Here is a 23939-nt window from a genome sequence, read left to right on the forward strand (position 1 = left end):
ATTTTTGTCCTTTGCATTTCCACATAAATTGTCGAATAAGCTTGTCAGGTTCCTCCCCATGATATAAAACCCAAATCTATTGAAATTGCATTGAATTTATAGGTCCATTTGGGGACAAGTGACATCTTTACACTAGTGAGTCCCAATACAGGACCATGCCATGTCCCTCCATTTATTTAGGTCTTATTAATGTTTATAGAGTTCTGTGCAGAGGTTTTGCATGTCTTTCATAAGATTTAGTTCTAGAGTTTTGATGTTTCATTCTGTTTCAATTTCACTTTTAATTGTTTGTCAACAGTATATAGAATGATGGTTAATTTTTAAATTTTGGCCTTATAGCCAAAAACCTTACTAAATGACAGTTTATCAGTAGATTATTTCAAAGAAACATGCTCGATGATAAGAAGGGCAGTATAAAGGAATTGTGGAGTTAAAAATTGATACTTGTTTATGTTACATACTTTACTCCTTTGACAAATATTATAATGTTAATTAATGGTTTCTCCCTGTATGAAAAATAGCTTTTATTTATCTGTTTTGACTCCAGGAAATACTACAAGTTGCAACCTCCACAGCCACATTCTTCTCCAAGACCTTTGGAGAAAATGAATTTGAGTTTGCAACCCTTGATGTTATAGCAGAAGCAAGACTTTGTGGCATCTTGCACACGCTGTCACTGTTTTTATTTTAGGCATTGTAATGGGTGTGTATTGCTGTCTTACTGTGGCTGGAATTTGCATTTTCCTGATGGTCAGTGATGTTGAACTTCTTTCCATCTTATTCGTTTTTCAGTTTACATATTTGACCTCTTACCCTCAGTATCTCCTCTTTAGTGAAATCTCTCTCCAGGTCTTTTGCCCCTGTTCTAAATGAAGTTTGCTTTTTGACTTGAATTTTGAGAGTTCTTTATATAGTCTAGATACTTTGTCAGATGTGTGGTATACAAATATTTTCTCCCACTCGATAGCTCTTCTTTTGACCCTTTTAACCGGGCCTTTCACAGAGCAAAAGCTTGAATTTTGACGCAGTCCGGTGTACCCACTTTTCCTGTTACGGATTGTGGTTTTTGGTGTCAAGTCTAAGAACTATTTGCCTAGCCCTAGATCCCAAAGATTTTCTCCTGATTTTTTGTCTGTTTTATGTTCACATTTAGATCTTCCCTCCATTGAGAGTCAGTTTTTCAGGGTCCTCACGTTAGTGACAACTTGGCGCTTCTCTCCTTACTGTACAGAGGAAAGAACCGTCGTGGAGCCAGAGCCAGCCGACAGTGTCTCCGGAGCGCTGCTGGATGAGCCCCTCCTGCAGTTCTGTGTCCCAGTGAGTGATGCCCTCTGCAGACTGCGGTGTCAGTGGCCTCGGGTCTGTGCAAGGAGGCAGCCCTGACCGCCTGCCTCTGTTGGGTGCACAAAGTGACAAAGTGATCTGTGTTCAGACTCAGTGGTTTCCGTGTGGAGAAATGGCTTTCACGTGGACTCTGTTCCTACTTTGATAGAAGTATTTGTCAAACCACAACCACACTCTTGTGTTTTCAATTCAGACAGACAGCCGATACTTTTATACAAACGATTTTTAAACATTAGAGCTGCAAGGGATCATAGATTTCTACCTCAGTGTTTCCCAAAGTGTGCTCCATGGAGCCCGAAGGTGCCCTGGGATAAAAGGGTTCTGTCGCCGAGTAGATTTGGGACAGGCTGCACAGGGTCTTTTCTCTTCCTTCCTCTTTTTAGAATCCTGATTCTTAATCTTTTGTTAAAGGCTCTGTGAAGGCTTGCAGTCAATAAATCCGTTTGGTGTTGTTTAACTGAATGCTTCCCAATTTATTTGACCTTCTAACTCCTCTTTTATCACATACAGACATGTTTCTGGAACAACCGATTTATTCCAGTGTCGTGAGGAAACGTAAGGGTCTCTTGAGTTGAGAGCGTCGTAGGTGGGATGACCGCAGGAGGGCGCTGTGCGCTTGGCCTCCCCGCGCGGAACTGCTCTAGACCGCGGCACCCAATGCGCAAACCGGGGCTGACCAGCGTGGGGGACCCTGGCAGTGATTAGGCCCTGCAGTCTTAGCAGAGCATAGGGACCCCCGTATCAGGGAGAGAGACTGGGCCCTGGAAGACCCGTGAGTCGGCCCGGTGGGGCCAACATCCAGGTGTTGGGTGAAGGCCTGACCAAACGGGGCAGCGGCAGTTGGATGGGTTTCTAGAGCCATGTTACAGCCAAAATTGAGTGGACTCGAGTAAGTGGGTTAAATGGATTCACGGACTGCGGTAGAGGTAGCAGGCAGAGGCCCTGGGGTTTCTTCGGTAAATGGTGAGTGTTGGCTCTGAAGGAGCAGGTAGGGAGGACCGCTGAGCTGCCGAACTTGGTTTGGCGCTTGTGGGCCTGGAGCTGCGGGAGCGGAGGGCAGGAAAGGGGTGAGATTCCTCAGCACAGGCAGTGGGGGGCAAAGTCTGGGAGAGGAGGCACAGGGGAACCCCAGTCCTAGCGGCGGGGGGCAGGAGAACCCCACCCAGATCCTGGGCTCACGGGTCTGGAGGGCCCGGCAGACGGCAATGGCGCTCCTCCACCAGCAGGGACCGCGCGTGTCAATCTCCGCGGGGCAGCGACACAAAGAAACGCCTGAGAGATACTATCTTGCCAGACCTCCAGCAAAGGAACCCTGGCAACAAACTTAAACCCGCCTGGGCGCTCCCAGAAGCAGGGCGCCCAGGGAAGGAGATGAAACAGTTTTACGGTGGTTTCCAGAGGCCATAGGTTACAGTAGAAGCAACAGAGCGTTTAAGCCTGAGTCATTGGGGATTTCGGGGAGGCGACACTGCGCTGGGTGTGTAAACCAGAGACACACCTCGGAAGGTCATGGTTCATACACAGTGGAGTCATGACTAGTAGGTTACAATGTTTCGGTTGTGAACTATAGCAAAGGTACAGAAAAGTATATAAAAAGTAAATGTGCTGCTTAAGAGACTTGCCAAACCAACAGCAGGGGTATCGGAATGCGAGTGCCCGGCACCCCAAAATCTCCCAGGGCCTCTGGTCACAGCAACCCCCCGCCCCCAACCACTACCCACCATTCTGATTCTCGTGTAACCACCTCCTTTTTTCTTAGCTCTTAATTACTTCATTATGCATCCCTGACCCATGTGGTTTCATGGCGCCTGTTTTGGAACTTCGTAACTAGGATCCTGCAGGGAGAGTGGCCTGTGGCTTCTTGCACCAACATTGCTGAGATTGGGTCGCACTTAGCTGAAGAGTGTTCGTTCTCACTGGGTTCACCTTTATGAATATGTACGGCTCTCTGACCTGTTCCACGGCCCAGAGTACCTGGGTGGTGCCCAGTCCTGTGCTCGGGGTCGCACATTCAGCAGTCTATCCATCTGGGGCCCGGTGGTCAGCTCTGCCAGACACTGGTCTCCAAAATGATTGTACTCAGTCCCACTCTCGCAGTAACACTCGAGGAAGAACCTGAAGGGGGTGAAGTAGAAGATTCTGGCAAAGCAGGTAAGGCTGTGTCACAGGGCCCTGGAAACCAAATGGAGCGTGTGGACCATGTGCACACGGAAATGGGGAGCCCATGAAGGGTTTGGAGCAAAGCAGGCACAAGACCAGATGTGTGTTCACACAAGAGACTGTTGGGTGGAGAGTGGGTAATGGTGGAAAGTGATTTCAGGGGCTTTTCAGGTGCTCCAGACCACCTGGTCTGCCGTGAGGGTGGAGATGGTGGACTGAGGATTAGAGAGGGATGGATGGGCACCTGGAAGACTGATGTCAATGATTTGAAGATTGATGTCCCTTTAAGTTTCTCTCTGGAGGAAATGCTGGTTTTCCTCCCCTTCTTTAGGGAGGTCCTTGAGGATTGCGGGAGAACTGGTGACAAATCTATTGCATGCGGACCTCCTTGCAAGCGGGACTCCAGTGCACGTCCGCATTCCCCTAGGCGGGAGGAACACGCCGCTCCTGGCACCCAGTAGCAGATGATACAAGTTTATAGAGTGAAGAAGCGAGCAATTAAAAGGTGATGAGCACCTCTGCACTGTTTCACCTCTGACTCCTAACCACCTACCATTAGGGCAGAAAGGAGGTTCCCATTGGCTGCCCTGGAAACGGCTCCAAAATACCACTGGACCCAGGGGGTCGTGAAGTACGGAGGACGTGGGTACGAGGGAGGAGTTTCGACACAGGTGGTGCAGGCACAGAAATACACGCAGGAGCACGACGCGGACCCGTGTGAAGGGCCTGGGGAGACCCCGAGTGCTGGCCTGGGGAGTGTTAGTCTGATCGCGTCATTGACGGCATCTGAAATTTACCGAAACTTACTAATCATTTTTTTACATGGATTTTCTGGGTTGGCCGGGAGGTGGCGGTGTGGTCGTGTACGAGGGCCGGACGCGTTCAAGTTCAAACTCCGGGTGGGAAGCTAGCTTCCCGACATTCAGGTTTGGTTAATAACTTAAAAAAAAAAAAAAAAAAAAAAGCCAGGCTGAGACGCTGGGGCCCCAACCCGTGCCCAAGTGCACGCGGCCGGGTGGGGTGAGGATGAGGAGGGTCGTGCGCGTCCCCCTCCACACCCCGCGAGCAACCAGAAGGGGCTCCCCACGAGCCCGGAGGCGGCGGGGAAACAAGGGCTGTTTTCTCGTCTTTCTCCCAGGTCTCCGGCAGCGACGCCGAGCTGGCCCTGCTCCGCCCCGGCGGAGGCCACGTCGCCCATCTGAGTGGCTGCGAGGGGTCCCCCCGCCCCGCTCCCGCCCCCGTCCCCGTCCCGGTCCCGCCCCAGGCCGGGTCCTGGATCCCCGCCCGCCCCCAGTTTCCACCGCCCTGCGGGGTCCCCGCCCGGGCCCCCCAGACTCGCGCGCGCCCGGCTCCCCTTCGCTTCTCCCGCCTCCGCTCGCGCCTCCCTCCTCCCCCGCCCTCTCCTCCCCTCGCCCCTCCCTCTCCCCGCCCCGCCCCCTCCCTCCTCCCCTCCCCCTCCCGCCGCCGCCGCCGCCTCCGCCCGCCGCCCGGGCCGCGTCGGTAAACCTGTTTGGCCAGGCGGCCGCGCTGGGGCGGATCGTGCGGCCGGCGGCTCCCTCGCGGCTCGCGGCGTCGGGGCCCGTGGCGCGCGCGGCCGCCCTCGGCCCCGGAGCCCCTCGGCGGCGCCACCATGTACTCGGGAGCCGGCACCGGTGAGTCCTCGCGCCGGGAGCGGTTGGCGGGCGGGCGCGAGCGCGGCGCGGGCCGGGCCCGGGCGGCGAGCGGGCGGCGGTTCGGGGCCGGGAACCGGAGGCCGGGAGCCGCCGGCCGTTCCCCGATCCCGGCGCAGACGCTCAGCCCGGCTTCTCGGGCCGAGTCGTCGGGGCGCCCCGCGCGGCCTGGGCCTCCCGCGTCCCCGTCGCCGCCTGGGGCCCCGCGGGCCGGGACCAGGGCCGGGCGGGCGCGTGTAGGCCCGAGGCCCGCGTGTGGGCCCTGCGCCGCCGGGTCGGGCGCGGAGGCCGGGCTCTGAGCGCCGAGGACGCAGGCCCGGGTCGGGGCGCGGGGCGCGGGGCGCGGGCGGCGGGAGAGGAGGCGGCGAGGCTGGAGCGCACTCAGTTTCGTTTTTCTTGTTGCCAGCACTTCTGCGGCCCCTTCTCTGAAGGAAAGTCTGCAGATGCTGAATTTTGGCCAATTCCTGTTGGTAGTTAGGATTGTAAACTGAGAGGGATATGAACCCTGAAACTGCATGCGGCTCATTCTCATTCTAGACACGCCAGCCCCTTATTCAAGTGCTAATTGCCTTTTCCAATTTACTAGAAGAGGTGAGGAGATGTGTTGATTTCCTTAGCACCCCTTCTTACTAGTCAGTCTCTTTCTTTGGAGAAGTTCTGAAAAACTTAAAGTGCTAAAAGCGGTAACACATTGCCCCCCCCCCCTTTTTAAATGCACAGTTAGAAGGACCATTGACTTGCTCGTCCAAGAAAATGGTCCAGTGTTATAAAGCTTTATCGCTGCCTCCCGCCAGGCACGTGGCTTCTAAATTTCCCGCTGGCCCTGCCACTTGCACAGGGTATTGCCTGTCCCCTTTGTCCGCCAGGCTGGAGCAAGCTGCAGGCCCCACGGGCTCCATGCTAGGGGGCTCTGGCCCTGGGCTAGGTGTGCCCCAGTCCTGGGCCCTCCACTGCCTCCTGCCACGGGGCCCTGACCCCACCTGTTCCAGACCTGCTCCGGATCTGGAGTCTGGAAGCCCCTCTCGATCCACTTGGGTCCCTTGATGTTGTCCCCCACTGTGTGTCTGTTCACAGACAGATCTATGCCTGTGACTTCTGAGTGTCTTTTTTCTGATGTCACTTAGCTTCTCCAAGGCTGAGCCTGACGAACTTTTAAGGGCACTCAGCAAGTTGACTGAAGAATGACTTGAACCCTCCACCCGGGAGGGGACTCAGCCCTTGTGGGGAAGGGGCCTGGACTCTGCTGTCACAGTCCTGGGGCATGTTTGGCTTCTTGAGGGTCTGGGTGGTGCCCCCCACCCCCCACCTGTGACGTGGCCAGGTAGCCCCTCTCCCAGAGGATCCTTGTAGAGGACCCAGCAAGTGTTTGCTGCCCCACTGGACGTGTTTCCTGGTTTTCGGTTTAAAAGTCGAAGAACCTTGAGGAAGGTCAAGTTTTTGTGTTGTGTTTCACGGTATTGAATCCACGGGACAGCTTGCTAAGTTGGTGGTGTTCATTTTGAAGCCAGAAGACAGAGGCTCAGAGAGGTTAAGACCTTGCCAAGGTCATAGGACCAGCGAGCATTAGGACGATCTGTGTGATCCCCAAGCTGACTCTCTGTGCACTGTCTTCAGAGAGAAGTGGCTGTCAGTCTTTTGACTTTGACCCACAGTGAGAAATACCTGTTCCATCTGGACTAGGCACAGATATCATTGAAACTGGAGCTTCAGGAGCCACCGCTCACCTTACTGCGTGCCCTGCATCATGAGATTTCCCCGTCTGTTTTTCTTTTCTTTCTTTTTTTTTTTTTAATGCTTTAGTCCCGTCCATCTCCTGGCTCCCTTTTCTGGTTGCTGAGGGCTTTTGGAAGACTCTTGCTGTGGTGCGGGCCTCCGTGCTGTGCATGGTGGGAGAGGGCCGTGCTGCACACATCAGCGTGCCCTGCAGCCGGCCAGCGGAGCCTGAGAAAATAAATGGGTCTGGATAGTTCTTAGATAATGGCAGGATGGGACTGAACCCAACTTGCAAGCTGTATGCGTGAGCTGTAATTACAAGGCTGTGGTGGCACACGATTTTATTCTACACACTAAGGCTTTTAATTTTTGGACTAGAGTCTCCTCAATGAAACTCTTTTTAATATTATATTTCCTAATTTAGAATAACGAGAAGACATTCGATCTGGATTGTACAAAAATTACAAATAGTTTTGCTCCTTCCAATTTTAATACACTTACTAAGCGACTTACCAAGTAACTTAATTTTAAACATGGAGTTCGCAGTAGGTCTGTTATGCCCATTGCCGCTGCTCGAGCACATACGTGAATGTCTGGACTCTCAAGTGAGGTGTGTTACTATTCGTCTTTCTTTTAACTATTCGAAAGAGTTAGTGGTTTGGGGTGGGTGGATTCTCTAGTGACCGTGAACCTTCGTAGGTGAACACATTAGTTTCATTTTGTTTATTTAACCCCTTAAAGACCTTAGCCTGTGTCTGAGCAAATGCCTTCTGTGAGGGTGTCGTTGGTCTCACTGTTTCGACTCCTGGGGGTCACACCCCACCCAGATTGGCTACAAAGTAACCTTGGGGACACCGAGGCTCCTTGGAGAGTTGTCCAGACAGGATGGTGACTTGGAGAAATAACGGCTTTCACCGTGGTTTCTAACTCCTCCTGCACCCCACTTCGTCTCCCCCACCCTTGGTTATCTCAGGGAAGATAGGACCCCGTCTCCCATTAGTGGAGCACACGGGCCATCGCAGTGGATGGCCTCTGCCCTGGTGCGGAGGGTGGTGGGTAGTTATACAGAGCCCCCTTGGATCTGTTACAAACCTTGAAGAAGTTAAAATAAGTGTGTAAGGAAAAAAAAGTAAAAGCCCCAACTCCTAAATCCTGTTTAGGAAGCAGAATATTTTTTGTTAACTTCTAGTTTCAGTGTTACAAGTTTTAACAATGCCAGTTGGGTTTCTTCTTTATGAGGTATGCAACCCTCCTGTAAAGAGCCAGTCTGGTAAAATATATTTTTGTTTCTTGAATTGTTAGCGTGAGCCTTCAAAATATAACGCTTAATTTTTTTTTTAATTTATTGGGGTGACAGTTGTTAGTAAAATTACATAGATTTCAGGTGTACAATTCTGTATTACATCATCTATAAATCCCATTGTGTGTTCACCACCCAGAGTCAGTTCTCCTTCCATCACCATATATTTGATCCCACTTATCTCTTCTCCCCCCCTACCCCCCCCCGCTTAATTTTTTAAAACAGTTTCTATTGTGAACTAATTGAAAATACACAAAAGTTGGGTGACTACTACAGTACGCTCCCATTTATCCATCAGCAAGCTTCAACAGTTACCCACATTTCCCACTTTTGCCTCAAATACACCCCTTTCCCCTTTTTCTTTGCAGAAGTATTTGAAAGCCAGTTCCAAGCCTGCCGCCTCAGCCCTGGTGCTTACGTCCCGTGTCTGAAGGGTGGCACTTTCTAAGCCCAGTGCCGTTATCACACTGCGTCCACACTCGCTGTCTCATTGTCTCAGAAGTTTGTTGACAGGTGGTGGTTGTGGCTCCTGAATTTGAATAAGAATTCATAAAAATTTGGTGTGATGTTTTCGGAGCCTCTTTAACCGAGTGTCTAACGCTGGCCTCCCCCTTTGCCTTGCTCTTGACTTATGAAGCCATTGCAGTTTTAAACTTCTCCTTTCTCCAGAGTATGTAACCCCTCCTCCCACCCCCCCAGTTTTCTTTCTTTAGTAGGTTTTGTAAAGAACCCCGTCGATCAGGGTCCCTTTATTTGGCTGGAGAAGGCCGATTGGAGGTGTGGGTGCTCGTGCTTTTCCTTCTGACACATTACTCGTGAGCGGTGTGTCTGGACAGGTCACTTGGCATCTGCAGCGTCCCGTTGCAGTAGGAGCCGTTTTCCTGTAGCACTCTTCCAGCAGAAGGGCTGTTTCCTAATGTGTGAAAACACGAGTGACTCGAGCTCGTCTCTTCTAATCATTCCCACGAGATGGACTTTCCTCCCCAGTCTTGGCTGGGCCCGTCGCTGCGGTGCGAGCCAGGTAGATGGGGTCCTGGGTCACCTCCACCCGTCTGTTCCCGGCCATGTCTCCAGACTGTGCCGTCACCTCGTCCTCCACTGATGGCCGGCTGACATGCACGCAGCGTCCCGAGACCCAAGTGCCATGTCCTGGTGAGGCGCCTGCCCTCCTGCCCTCCAGCCAGTTAAAATATCATTAAGCGTCACTATTTTATTTTTTTTCTCTGCCCTTTTTCCCCTCGAATTTTAAAAACCCGAAAGTACCACTCATTCTCTGGGCCCTTAGTCTTCATGACCATGTGCCCTTCTCATTTAACTTTCGATAGCTGTTCTCCAGAAGACTGTACCTGGAAACTTTTGCCGTGAGACTCTTGATGATTTCCCTGGGCCAGCAGGCGTGACCGAGGGCTGTCTGGGCAAATCAGGAGGGACGCCCGTCTGACCAAAAGGTCTACACGCTTAGCTGGTGGATAGGTCCATAGATCAATGGATTACCCACGGGCAACTTCATTCACTCTCCAGTGGCTTCCCCCTTAACCAAAATCCTCATAAAATCTGAAGGGCGCACAGGTGGTCTTTGAGAGGTTGCCGCCGATTTGTACCAAAGGGGTGCCACCTAGGGCAGTGGGTGCGGAGGTGATGCCCGGCCACTCCTGCCTGCCGAGGACTCGCCCCACGCTCATCAGTGGGTGGAGACACTTTACCCAGCAGGTTGGTCCACGTGGTCAGGAGCCAGGTGGGGGCTTCCTGCCATTCTTGCTTGACCTTGGATGGGGCGGCTGCACGGGAATGTGCTCACCACATTCTCAGGTCCTGGGTCAGTGTTGCTTCAACTGGGCTCATGCGGGATACGAGGATGGTGTGGCAGGGCGTTGGGTACGACGGGGTGGCACTTGGGGTGGCTGCCTCGGAGTGTCGGTTACAGACAAGGCCTCAGGCTCCCGTCCCAGTGGCACTGTGTTCTGAGCGTCCTGGACGCCTGTTGGAGCAGTGACGGGACGACTCCGAAACTCCGGGAGATAGTGACGTCCCCAGGCCTCAGGCAAGCAGGCGGTGGCTTCTTTGGCTTTTTGCAGGAACAAAAGAATGAATGTGGTAACACAAGTAGAAAGTGGGGAGGAAGCAAAGGAAGATGCAGGGAGTGATGAGGACACCTGGATGCATGCCGGGTGTCAGGTGTGTCGGCAGGTGTCTCCTGAGCCACGGCTCTCCTCCCCTCACCGCGCCACCAGCCAGAGCGCATTCCAGGTCGGGCCCCCTCACTGGAATCCCGACTGGGGGCTGACGTCCCTCTGGACCATGGGGTCTCCTGCTGGTGGAGGCGCTTCGACCAGTGGGGTGATGCAGGTGGATTGCAGTTGCTCCTCACGGCGCCGGCCCACAGAAGGGCCTGCTTATGGCCATCTCTACTGCTGTCGGTTTTCCCTTATCGTTTCCTCTGCCTGAGAGTGGTGGCACCTGCACCCACCCGCGGCTGCTGGATGGACCTACGTGGCCAACGTCTGCGTCCTTACTGTGCCAGCGGCGAGGGTGAGAGCTCAGCCTGACACTGACACTGCAGGCACTCGCTGTCTCCGGCTGCATCCCCAGGGAGACAGGGATTGGCCCTGTCGCTCAGAGCCGCCAGAACAGACCCAAATACCGTGCCGAGCCGTGAAGTCTGCATACATGGGACGCCCACGGCCAGAGGACCTGCCTTGCCTCGTCATGGGGACGGGGACAGGTGAGGCCTAGGGAACACCAGGCTCTCTGTCCCAGTGATGGGTCCAGTCACAACCGGAGGAAGCAAGAGACAGTTTTCTGCTTGTCATTTGTACATGGCGGCTCTAAGTGGCCCGCCCGTGACTGGCCATGGTGGGGGATGCTGTGATCCCTCTGTGCTGCAGCTCTGGGAAGTGTGCCGTTTGTTAAGGGTTAGAACACCTGGCTTCCCGGGAGAACGTCACAGCAGACTTGGAGGGCGTCTGAGACTCGTAGTCACCACTTAACCTTGAGCTGTCGGCATTGAAAGCTTTGGGGGGGAACAGGGTCCGGAGCACGTGTGAGGGGAGGTGGACAGTGAAAACAAGACATACACAGGTAATGATGTCAGGTGTGACCACGGGGGGCGGGGTGGGGCTGCACTGAGAAGGGGAGGCAGGTGCGGCCTGAGGGTGTGGTGGACAATGGGCTTGGCGGCCTTTGAAGGAACTTGGCCAGGAGGACAGCACTGGAGGGGCATCAGCTGAGTTCCCAAAGGATCCCTTGGGCTGCTGTGCTCAGAAGGGACAGGGGGGTGGGTGGGGGCGGGGAGTCTGCCTGATGGGATTGTGGTGGGGGAGCTGAGCTGGGTCGGGTGGAAAAGGGGGGGGTGGAGAGCTTTGGGTGCCCCACCGGGCCTCCCCTCAGGGATCCGTGTTTCGTTAGAGCCCAGTGAGCCCCTGGCCTGTTGGATGAGACCCCAGTCACATCACACAGTCCCAGATGTTTCAGGAGATAGCTCTGTGCAGCAGGGGTGTCTGTCTGTCCCTCCCCTCGCCCCCACTTGAGGACTTGAGCACCCCCCAGGGTTCAGATCTGTCCGGTTTCTGGGTTTTAACACTTGATTGACTCCGGATCCAAGTAAGGCCCACGTTGTAATGGGTTGACGTGTCTGCTCAATCTCATTTTAAAATAAGTTTTATTAAGGTGTAATTCACGTACCATACCATTCCCATTTAAAGTGGAAGTAAACCCCAGCGCTTTAGTATATTCACAGATGTGTGCAGCCATCACCACCATCTCACTTCGGACATTTTTGTCCCCTCCCTCCATTAGCCATCACTCCGCCTTCCCCTCCCCCCAGCCCAAACAGCCACTGTCCCCTGTCCCCGACTCTGCAGCTCGCCCTGCTCTCCCCCTCGGCCCTGTTGGCTGAAGACACTGGCTTGAGGGCGCTGTCAGTTTCCCGCAGACTGGGTTTGGCTGGCTGCATCTTCCCGGTGTCCTCAGCACGTCCCTCTGTCCTGTGTGTGCTTCACGCAGACTGGTGGGCAGACCCGAAGGCCTCAGCCGATGCAGAGTCTCCTGTTTTGGGTTTGGGGTGCGAGTACTCACTGATGGCAGGTGCCCCCCCCCCCACCAGGAGGCGGCTGGTGGCTGCTGGTGATCGCCGCTCACTGGGCCACATGGCTCCGCGAGGATTGTACCCAGTGGGGGCTCTGCTTCTGCCCCGCAAGGAGAGTGTCCCCTGGTCAGCTGTTTGGCTTGGAGACTATGTTGAAGGCAGAGGAATGGCAGTGAATGGCAGGAAGGCAGGACAGCGTTTTGGGAGAGGAGAGACTGGCCCGGGTGATGGAGGAGGGCAGCGGGGATGCTGTGGGTACCAGGAAGCCCCCCCCCAACCCAGTACCGAGCAGGGGTGAATGGAGGACAGCCCGCCCGCCTGCCTGCCTGCACTGGGGCAGGAGGTAGGGTCACTGCTGCACTTGGCCTGGGAAGGATGCTGGCTTCCTTGAGAGTGAGTAAGGAAGAGCAGCTGGGGTAAGTTTTCTTTTAGATCTGCTAAAATTAAGGCGATTCTGAGCAACCCAGGAAAAAAATCCAAGGCATTCCCTTTGCATCTGTATAGCACCTGCTGTGAGTGGTGTCTGTCCCCTTTACTCGCAGCTGGTGCCAGAACCTCCTTGGTCACCTTTCGTCCACTTTCCAGTGTCCACAGCAGTGTTTTCTTTTTATTCCTACCCGCTCATTACATTCAATTGTTTCTTGTTTAAAAGTTAAATCTGGTGACTTGAAACTTGAAGAAAGTTTTGAAAACCCCACATCCAGCCCATCCCGGTCCTTTTTTCTCGTGTGGCCCTCGCCCCTTCCCCATATCCCTGGAGATTCTCCGGTCTCAGTGCAGGTGGTCCCCCAGCTGTGTCGGGAGCAGAAGGTGGCCTGGGACACAAGGAGACACGTGGTCAGCAGTGTGGAGCGGAGTGGACCGTGGGGCCACGTGTGCAATGATTTACTTGACAGGTCGCGGATGTACACGGGGAGGGTGAACTCACAGCATATCAGAGGTGACATATCAGACAGTGGACAGTCTCCCTTCCATCCCCCAGACCTCTCGGCGCCCCTCCTGTGGGCACATGGGCTCCAGGTGTCAGATTCAGTGCCTGTGGCACGAGTCCGTCCCGCTGAGCCTGACTGTCCATCTGGCCGCCTCCCTCCTGCTTCCTCAGGTTTAGTCCACAGCTGTGCCCTCAGGAGATGCCTGGAGCAGCCCGTGCTGGGGGGTGGGGGCGGGGGCACTGGAGCATCCCCGCCTGGCCGCGGGGAGGCCTGTTCGTAGCTCAGCGCCTCCATCTGGACAAGAGGGACAGTTTCAGCCCCTCCCTTCCTGTGTGGCCTCTCAGGCTGGAGTCCGCCAGTAGAGAGCTGGTGAACCTCCTTCCTGGCGGTGAACTCGGAGGGAAAAATGGATGTGGTGGGAGAGAAAATCCTCTGGAAAATAAATGCTGTGAAGTAACTAGAAGAGACGGGGAGGCGTTGGGTTGGAAAGCTGTATGAGCTCTGCGTGGCATGGAGGCTTTTTGTCTTGGCTTTTTGAGGGATTAAGAATTTGTTCCATTGGGAGTCCTGTCACCTTATGATCAGGGACTGAAGTCCTGGCTGCCCAGAGCAGCATTCTGAGAGGCCGTGCCCGGCTCTGGGCTCACTGGAGAATGGCCCTGATGGGTTCCCCGCGTCGCCATGGGGGCAGCGAGGGTGGTGCCCTGCGGGCCGACGGTTGCCGCCCCTGCTGGACTCTCTTGGAGGATGACATGTAAGTCGCAGCTTGTAAGACACACTCCTACAAAGCTTTCTGAGGTGCTCAGTGTCATTCCAGAAAAGAGTAGTTTTTCTTTTCTTTCTGCCCATTTTATGGAAAGAAGGCATTTTTAAGTCTGTGCTGTGGAATGACGGGTGTTGAAGAATCTTGCAAAGTCATCCTTCGGCTTGATCCTTCGCACACCGCTGCTGCCAGGTGGTTGCTTTTACGTCCCCTGCTCCAGAGAGCCTCCAGCCTCCTGGCTCCAGCTCTCCAGGCTTGCACACTGGTCCCCTTAACTCGGAGGCTAACCCCACAGTACTCCTGGCCGCTACTTACATTATTGGTGTGGTCTAGTCCAAGTGTGTTTGCGCCGTTAACAAAGGGAAAAGAAAAATGACAAGTGTTTCACAGAGAGGCAATTCTTGCAAAATGTCATAGCCTTTTTCAAAAATCAAGGTGAAATTCACACAACATAAAATAAACCACTTTAAAGTGAACAATTCACTAGCACTTAGCACATTCGCACTGTTGTGCAGCCATCACCTCTCTCCACTTCCAAAACATTTCCATCACCCCGAAAGGACACCCTGTACTCCCTTAGCAGTCACCCCCGCCCCCCCTCCTCCAGCACGCAGCCACCAGTCTGGGTTCTGTCCCTACGGGTTTCCCTAACCTGGGTACTTCATGTAAGTGGAGTCACAAAATGTATGGCCTTTCGCCTGGCTTCTTTCCCTGCGCGTGATGCTTTCCAGTGTGTGTCAGCACTGCAATCTTCTCGGCGTTCCCATAATCCGTCGTATGATGACGTCACCGTCTGTCCACCCATTCCTTACTGGTGGACACCTGAGTTGTTTCTACCTTTGGGCTCTTGTGCTGCCACGAACATTCGTGTACAGGTTGGTGTGTGGCGATGTTTTCATTTCTCTTGGGCACAAACCTAGGAGTGGAATTGCTGAGTTACACTGTGTCACGTGCGGAGGGACGGCCGGACCGCTTTCCGTCGTGGCTGCACCGACTTCCATTCCCACCAGCAGTGTCTCGGGTTTGCATGTCTTCGCATCCTCAGCAACTCTTATTGTCATCACAGCCTTTTAGAAAGTGAAGTTCTTGGTGTACTAAACCATTTCTGGCATGTTTTACTAGTTACCAAAGTGGAGTAAAGACTAGATTCAACCGTGTTTTGCCCATTGCTACCTAATCGCTAAAAGGCCCATCCACTTCCTTATGCCAGAGTTTGGAGCATGTTGGGAACCTGGACGACAGATAAACGCAGTAAAGCTAAATGTACTGTAACAGGGCGGAGAAGAATACAAGGGTCCAGTATTCTGCTTCAGGCCTGTATGTCAAAGAGGTTCACGTCTGAGTGAATACTGAGCACCAGCCGTGCGCTGGGCGCGGGACGTGTGCTGGGGAAACAGCGCAAACCCGCGTGGCCCCTGAGTCATGAACACGGACATGAATCGAAGGGTCACCCACAAATCCATGGAAAACTGGGTGAGAACCCCTGTTACAGGAACAAGGAGGAAATGGGACCCTAGCCTGGCTTGTCGGGGATCCTTGGATGGTGCCAGAAAGGCCCTGGGGGCAGAGCCTGCCCTGGGCATGGCGGCCTTCATCCAGAATGCCAGGGAGCATATTTGAGACACCTGTGCCCTGTGTGTTTCTAAGGAACCCACTGGCCTCGGGGACGTGCTTGGAGGTGCTCAGAGGCAGCACAGTGGAGAGGTATTTGCGACACAGGGCGGAGCCCATGTGGAGCTGAGGGACAGGAGGCGGTCTAGAAGGTGTCTGATTTTGGGGGGGTCAAGGGGCCTTGGATGGGTGGTGATACAACGCACTGGTAGAAGTGAGCAGATTTATGCTGAGTTTGTCAACTTAAGCATCAGGTCACTGCATTCATTTATTTTGAAAAACGTTTAGGTTGACAGAGCAGGGGCCAAAGTAGTACAGGGTTCCCGTACCAGCTCCCCCCCGTGTTACCACCGTATGAAATCAAAGGACAATTACCAGGAAGGGGAAACCAACATGGATACGGTATTATTACCTGACCCACGGGTCTTGTTTAATTCTGCCCACCCAACGCCTCCCTTGCATGTGTTGTCACGTATCCTTGGTTTCCTCCGATCTGTCACAATTCCTCAGTCTTTCTTTGGCTTTTGTGACCTTGACATGGGAGCTCTTTCAGGCGCCTGTGTCCTGTCAACATAGTCCCATCACTTTCTGAGTATTTCCCTCTGGACCTGGAAGGCACTGCCGGCTCGCCATGTGTGTCTTCTGCCCCAGCCCATTTCATCCAGGAGCCCTTGTTCCTTTGATGGGAGGATGGTGTGACAAACCCGCCCTGCTGTGCTTTTTCCTTCAACGTGTGCTACAGACCGTGAGTTTACAGTGGGACTTCGCATGCGATGCCAGTGCAATGCCACAGCTCTGAATCCAGCTTTCCCCGTTCCTGATTTATAACTCCTTTATGAGACAGAAGTCTGGCTCTCATTACCCACGATGTATTTGCTTGTTTGTTCACACCCAGCGTCACAGAAAGTCATCTCAGAATGGCTGCCCTGTACCTCTGGGAGAAACCAACGTCCTTTCTAAACGTTAGTTGCGAGTGTGTTCAGCCTGCAGCGCACAGTCTACCCATTGTCCCGCGGTTCCTGCTCGCACTGCCTTCTCTCCTCGCCCCAGTGTGCCTCGCGCACGTGGCGCACACTCATTCGCACGCGTCCCGGCGCCTCCTCAGCCTTTTCAGGGCGCCTTCTCTGTTCTGTCCTCCCTCCTCTGACGGTTACTGTCTGCGCCCAGCATTTAGGGACCCCCCCACATGGTGGTGTTGGGTCGGCCTCTTGTGGCCTCGCTTCTGATTCTTCCCGTCTATGAGAAATTGAGTTAAATGTGGAGGGTAAACACCTCGCTGGACTGAAAAATGAGATTGTTGTTCACATTGAAATCTGAAGCAAATTGAGGAGTGGAAACCCCGGCTTCTCTCATACATTGTTCTTCCTGTAGCCAGTGTAAACATTCAAGTGGCTACAATGTACATGCCAGAACCCGCGGCTTGGTAACAGTTGCTGCTGAAGGCGCTGTGACCACTGTTTGCTACAGGTAGATACTGTCTGCCCAGTGAGAGTCCCAGACCTCCTGTGTGGAAACCCAAGAGACAAGGTACAGGCCGCCTGCAGGAGCAGCCCAGCAGCGGGTTCCCGGGAGGCGCGCCGCCGTCTCCCAGGTCCCCGCAGGCCCCTCCCAGCTCCCCGCAGGCCCCTCCCAGATCCCCGCAGGCCCCTCCCAGATCCCCGCAGGGTGTTGACGGGGAGTCTACCTGTGGTGTGGACTGTGGCCATAGGCAGTGCTGCCTTTCGAGTCTTTTTTTTTTTTAAATCATTCTTCCCTTCATATTAAAAGGAATAATACAAGCTCATTTCAAAGAATTTAGAAGATCTGAAATAAAAAGAAAAAAACACCCATAATATTACTTTAGAAGAAATACTTAGTTTGTTTAGAAGAAATACTTGATGTGTATGTGTTTATTTCCAGACTTTTATTCAGTCTATACATAGAGAGTTGGGATTAGCCAGCATTTATAATTTGTATAAGTTTCCTTTTCACCCAATACCTTGAGTATTTCCGAGTGCTGTTGTGTGTGTGTGTGTTGCTGGGGGGACACTCATACTCACAACAATGTGTAATGTAAGAGGGTGACAGCAGGACACTCGGTCAGATGGTGGCCTCCCAGGCAGGTGAGGAAAATGGGCAGCTGTGACCTGACTCCTGATTGGTGACCATCTAGCTGTGTGATGTTGGCACGTCAGCACCCTCTCCTTTCCTGTCCCTCAGTCTTCTCATTTGGTAAAATGGGCAAAAAAAAAAAAAAAGAAAGAAAGAAAATCCCCTCAAAGAGTTATTGTGGGTTCAGTGAGCTGATGAGCTTGAGGGGCTGGTCTCCAGCAGCTCTTGTGGCGGCTGGTGTCATTGTCTTTCTTACGTGTATTTCTGGTGAAGCCCCTCCTCCTTCAGGGCACTTTCTACAGCCTCTGATCTGGTGTTCAGGGATGATTCAGTGTCCTGTCTCTCTGACTGGAGACTGCACCCCAACACCTGGCCAGGTCCTCGTGGGCAGCAGATCGTGAGTATCTATTTGTGTGGACTGGATGGTGTGGGGGTAGGGCGAGGGTAGCGGACACACTGCTTAGTAAGAACGCACAGGCACTTAGATATAAACAGACAACATAAGACATGTCTGTTTCCTAAAACGTTGAGTGCAGAAGCCCCTTGCTCTAAAATGACTCCATGTGTAAGGCGGGTGGCCAGGACATGTGCCAAGCACTACTGAGGGACACTGCACCCCAAGACTGAGAGTAGAGAGGAATAAATGCCCCCCACCTCCCTGCGGCTCCCCCATTCTTGGGGAGAGCTGAAGGTAACGGGCAGTTTCAGGGGCCCCCTCGCTGTATACTGGGGTCCCTCACTGGTTCTGCTCATCACTTTAGCTCTTGGTACCTGTTTCTTTGTCTATAAAATGGGGATAATACTAGTACATATTTTTGTTAGTGTAACTAATAAGTGTGTTCATATGAAATTAGGTATCAGAACTGTCAGAATAATTAGCACAGGATGTTGCATTTTATATATAATATTTAGTTATAATGTTGACTATACTCATGTATTGTAACTGTTGATCATGACAGTGAATCACAATAATGTACATAATTAATAATCGCTCTAATTTTAATTAACAGTGATTATTATTATTATGGAGATAAACGGAGTTAATACATGGGAAGTGCCTCCTGGTGCTGGGGATGTGTGCCCCACACCTGTCACTTACTAGAATCGTGATGGTTTTAGGGGTGGGAGAAGTGCTGTGACTCCTTTGGGGAGTGTGCCCTCCTTAGAGCACGTGGAAAGTCAGGCGTAGAGATGAGTCTGTGCCACCATTGCTGGCACTGGTGAGGGCCCCCCACATATCCCACTGGGCGAGCCCCACATGACAGCACATCTGTCAGTCCAGACGGTTTTCCACTGTGTTCCAGGAAGGCATGTCCACGGGGGGTGAGTTGCTTCAATTCCAAGGTTAAGATTAGAGATTGATTTAGGTGAGTTGGAGCATGTAGTTCTCATAAAATGCCCCTTTTTGAATGGGGACACATTCTCTTGCTCTTCTAAGTGACCGGTCTCCTGTCTGGCCCCAGCTGTTTGCTTGGACATTGTCAGAGTTGTTTTCTAAACAAAGCCCCAGAAGAAACGAAGCAGACACATTAGTGCTGTAACTCAATCCCGCGTTTTAATTCAGAACAGACCTCTGCGTGGATGGGATCGTGACGCACGGAAGGGGGACGTGTCTGTGTGTAACAGAGCTGTGTGGAGGGCGGAAACAGACACTTGCAAGAGGCCCGTCCAGCTAACAAAAAGAAAAAAAAATAACTCTGAACATGTTAAAACGTAATTTAACCTGTGTTTCTCGCCCCCAAACACACTGCAGTCCACAGAGAAGATGCCTTTTGACCTGATATGGTGCCCTGTTGTCCTGTCCCTAAAATACCAGCTAGCGATCAGGTAGTGGAGGGGTCCCCATTTCGTTTCGGTGCTTTGAGTTTGAGCCTGCCTCTGTTAGACGGTTGTTGAGGCGTTGTAAAAGCCATGCTGTGTGCCAGGCAGATCCCGCTGGGGCCAGGGTGGTATGAGAATGGCCGTCAGTGGGGCCCGGGGGCTGAGAGCAGGTGTAGGCAGCTGGTGGCAGCTGCTCCCGGTCGGGTGGCCGTTCCTGGGCCATCGGGCCCTGCAGGCCTGGAAAGGTGCCCTGTCGCCATCCACCTTACTGTGTTTTTGCTTATTTTATTTTAAAAGTGGTCTGCTTTAAATGCTTGGCATTTGTCAAATCAATACCTTTGGTCTTATAAAGGATTTTACAGCATAATTACCGGACTTGTGAAATGGTTACTGGGGGAAGTGGGTGGAAAGTCAGGAGTATGTGAATGGCAGTGACCTGCGGGAATAGCACCGGTGTGTGTATGTGATGGAGATGGTCACAAGAGTCGCACAGATGAAGTTTGGGGCTCAGGAAGTGGCTTCAGCTACGAGGTGAAGACTATTGGGGGTGGTAACTAACAGCAGCTCACACAGGCGGGCGCGTATTTACTGTGTACCAGGCGCAGGGAGAAGTGAGAGAACTGAGGCACAGAGCAGCGCGGGTCACACAGCGGGAAGTGCTGGGTCCCAGCTCTGGACTTGGGCGACCGCCTGCAAGTCCTGGGGCCTTGACCCGGGTGGGTGTCGTCTGGGTATCACACCCAGAAGTCGCCTCAGTGAGCACATCAGAACTTAGCTGTCCTGACTTTACACCGTAATTCTGCAAACGTGCAGGACTTGCAAAGGGAGCTCTTTGTAGTAGCACAAACTTCATCAATGAATAAAAGGGAAAAAATCAACCTGAAACTAAGTGCATTTGGATTTTTCCAGTCTTTTTATTAAATAACAGTCACTCAAATTGTTTTTTAAGGAAGCTCTTTTGAATCCATGAATGCTGACTTGAGTTTCAGTTTTGCTTTCTTTTTTTGTTTTTTAAACTATGGATTTGAGTCATTTTGGGCCGTGACTCACTCCGGCCTACTTTGTGTGGTGACCCTGCAGGACCCCAAACATGCTGGGGGTTCCCATTAACATGTCCCCTTTGCTAACATATTGGGTTTTATCTTAAGTGGTTTTTTTTTAAGGTTAAAGTAAAAAAATGGGCAAAGGAAAGCAGATGGTGGTATTTCCAAGTCTTCAGATGACTTCCCCTCTGTAGGATCTTAACCAGTCGAGACCCCAAGACTGGGGAGTCACACCTGTTTGGTCAGATCTTCTCCCTCCTGGAATTTTATGTCTCTTGAAGTAGATGACGTTTGCTTTTTCTGAGTGGAGCACTTGATAAATCGTTGTTCAAACTGAAGTAACTGGATCAACTTGGAGGTAATGTGATGATTTGCCAAGTCTCCAAAAAAGAAAAAAAATGTACAGAAAATGTGGACTGGTCCCTTTCTTATGGGATCCTGAAAGTTGAGCACTTACCCAGACTGTGTACCCGCCTGCCTCTCCACTGCAGGCTGTTTATGTTAGGAGAACACCAGCTGGGTTAGTCCAGAGATGTTTGTGAATTGACTTCATCCATTGAGGTCCATTGTGGATCATTTCCCTTCCTTTGGAACAGGCACGGACTGCTTCCATGTTTACTAATGATTAACTGTTTATTCTGTTGAAATTGGGTGTGTGTGTCCATTTCCCTTTTTTGGGTGGCAGTTTCCTAGAGAGTGACCTGTCGAGTGCGGTCTTACTTGTCACCTCCCACGTCAGTGAGACCCAGCACCGCAGGCTGGGGGAAGTGAAATGGAGTCAGAGCGCCGAGCTCCCCGGCGTGGGTCAGACGGACCGGTCCTCTGCCCGCTCGCCCCTGCTGTTGCTATTGCCATCATCAGAGGAAACCCCGTCAGAAATGCCTGTGGGGCTCCGGCTGTCAGCCTCCGGTGAGCCACCCTCGTCTGCCAGCATTTCCGCTCTGCCTGGGGACCTAGGCAGAGCCTCCGCTGTGTTTGTTTGCAGAGACTGCTTGGAATAACAGGCACAGCACCCCCACAACAGGGTGGATCCACACAGAACCGTGTGCGACGCTTAAAGCCAGAGCATCAGTGTGAGCGGATGGCCGCTTTAATTAAATAGTATCGTCATTTACTAACGTGTTTTCACCAGACTGCCCAGAGGACTGTCTGGCTGGAGTCTGAGTTCCCGAGGCTGTGGCCCTGCTGTCCAGCTCTGACTGGTGAGGGGTCAGGTCGGTCCTTTGTCTCTAAGGACCTGTCCCCTGGGGCAGGTGTGGGTGGGAGGCAGCTGTTGACGGTGGGTGGGGAAGGGCTCCCATCTCCGGTGGAGGAAGGAGGGGGCTGCTGCCCTCGGGACTGCCTTCGGGGCGGGCAAGCTCTGGCTGGGTCTGTTTCCCTTTGGGTTGCTGGCGGAGAGCCCACTCTCTCTCGGGTCCTGCAGACTTCTTCCTGAAAACAGGCATCTTTAGTGGATGGTGTCTACAATTTGTTGAATCGTTTGTGCTTTTTATGGAGGTGTTTATAAAAGTTGTCCAGTGTGGAGAACCTCTGTCTTTCCCAGCTGGTGCTGATGGAGTTTTCTAGTAATTTAAGCTCTCATTGACTTGAGTGTGCGTCTAAGAGAGCTTAGAGGTCTGGAAGGGCCTTCCATTCCTGGCTGGCATCCAGAATGGGTTTAAATCATTTTGTGGGCCACGGAAAAAGACCCCTTCCCTGCCACCTGTCCTGCTTGTCCCTTACTGCCACTGTGTTTAAAAATAAAGTGATCCTCCCTCCCCCGCAAGAAACGGCCAGAAGCCCGCGAGGAGCTCTGTTGGCAGGTGTGCTCATGCGAAACCTCGTCCCTGGCCGAGCTGTAGGATGGTTTTCATGTGTTTCGCTAGTGGCTTCTGACCTGCTCCAGAAAAATGCAAGTGACGATGTGACCCACATAGAGAAAAGTGTTCTAACTGGTTCTCCACCCGCAGGCAGTCACTTCTGATGTTTGAAAATTGTTGATAAAGAGTAACTTATCTGCTGTCTTGTCAGAGCCCTGTCCCAGGAACAAGGGCAGAAACCTGGGCGTCTAATGCCAGGATTAGTGCAGTGCCCTCTCCCCCCTGGCGGGGGGAGAAGTAAGAGGCAGCCAGGGCAGAGGCAGTGGGCAGGGGCCACCTCAGGCCTGCTGTGGTCACACTGCCTGCTTGGACAGTGGCCAAGGTTGTCAGCTATTTATAGCGTAGGTCTGAGCCCTGGAGCAGGACTGGGTGACCTCGCCCCGCCCCTGACCTGCCCCCGAGGCCCCCACTGGCCGCCTTTCACTCACTGCATTTCTGGTTGCCTTGTCGGTGGATCCTCGGTCCTGTCGTGTTTCCTGCTGATGGGAATTCCTTCTGCCCAGGACCTGCTCAAAACGGGTTTCTTATGCAACCTTGCCCAGTCGCTGAGTAAGAATGCCTGTCTCTTCTCCACAGCTGAAAAGCTGTTGGCTATTACTGGGTATTTATTTCCCTTCACCTCGTGTTCTAGAGCCTTGCAGGCCTGTCCCTGTCCCCCCACTCTCCACCCCCCATGACATGGCCAGACCCTCAGGGAAGGGGCTGTGGAGCTCCAAATTCTACAACCCCACCCCGCCGGTCCTGACCCGCCACTGAGTTGGCAGAGTTACTGGGGTCTGGTGGGTGCGAGGTGCCTGGGAGGTGGTGTCAGCTGGACCCCCAGGTCCCATGCCACTGGCATGGGGAGAAGTCTCAGTGCCATGAGAGGCGCTGAGTGGGAAGGTGCATTGGCTGCTGTGGACAGATGGACGGACAGACACTGGCCACCTGGCCCTGGATGAGGGCTTGGCAATCGGTTCCTTTGCTCAGCTGTGTAGTCGGCATGGGAGAACTCTCCCTGAGGCCACCCTGCCGGCTTGCGGGGCTCACTCAGGTGGTCAGGACACTGCTCTGTGACCCACAGACGGCCGTGTGTCCCTGTGTGGAGCGACTGGACAGTAGTAAGTGTGGCGGAGAAGCTCGTCGCTTACAGCTCTTACCTGGCTCCTTCAGCGGGTAGATGCTGGCCTTCTGGGGGCGGTATATCCATGGCCCCAAAAACCATAAGCTGTGCTGGCTGGAGCGCAGGGCCGGGCCGCCTCCCTGGAGCCAGTGTCACCGGAGCTGCCGAGAGCCGCTCTGCTGTGGTGATGCTTGCAAACCACACCTGTGTGTGTGGTGCTGCCTTCCCTCAGCCCGCGCCATGCCCCTGGTGTTGGTGCAACGAGACGTGTCTGCTCGGGGCAGCCGCGGGGTCTGAGTGGCCCCCAGAACGGGAATGGAGGTGTGGGTCTCACTGACCATCGTGGAGCAGGCGCCAGGCAGATGAGACCAGTGCTCTCTGCAGACCTGGCGTCAACACTGGCCGTGCTGGGACGTTCCCGGGTGGCCCGGCCGGGAGGGATACAA

The 23939-nt window shown here is 53.3% G+C and overlaps 1 protein-coding gene across 2 annotated transcripts in view; it reads left to right on the forward strand.

Annotated features, from left to right (window-relative positions):
* The first annotated feature begins 4766 nt into the window (after positions 1-4766).
* The window catches only part of AGO2 (argonaute RISC catalytic component 2), an 87352-nt gene continuing 68179 nt past the window's right edge, over positions 4767-23939 (forward strand). Inside the window, exon 1 of one of the 2 annotated variants that reach the window (XM_074316918.1) lies at positions 4767-5156. In XM_074316918.1, coding sequence (XP_074173019.1) covers positions 5135-5156 — 22 coding nt within the window. In that variant the 5' untranslated portion in view covers positions 4767-5134. The remainder of the gene's footprint in view (positions 5157-23939) is intronic. The other variant, XM_074316916.1, reaches the window with a different exon arrangement.

This window comes from Rhinolophus sinicus, linkage group LG12, assembly GCF_036562045.2.
Source record: "Rhinolophus sinicus isolate RSC01 linkage group LG12, ASM3656204v1, whole genome shotgun sequence".
Taxonomy (NCBI): Eukaryota; Metazoa; Chordata; class Mammalia; order Chiroptera; family Rhinolophidae; genus Rhinolophus; species Rhinolophus sinicus.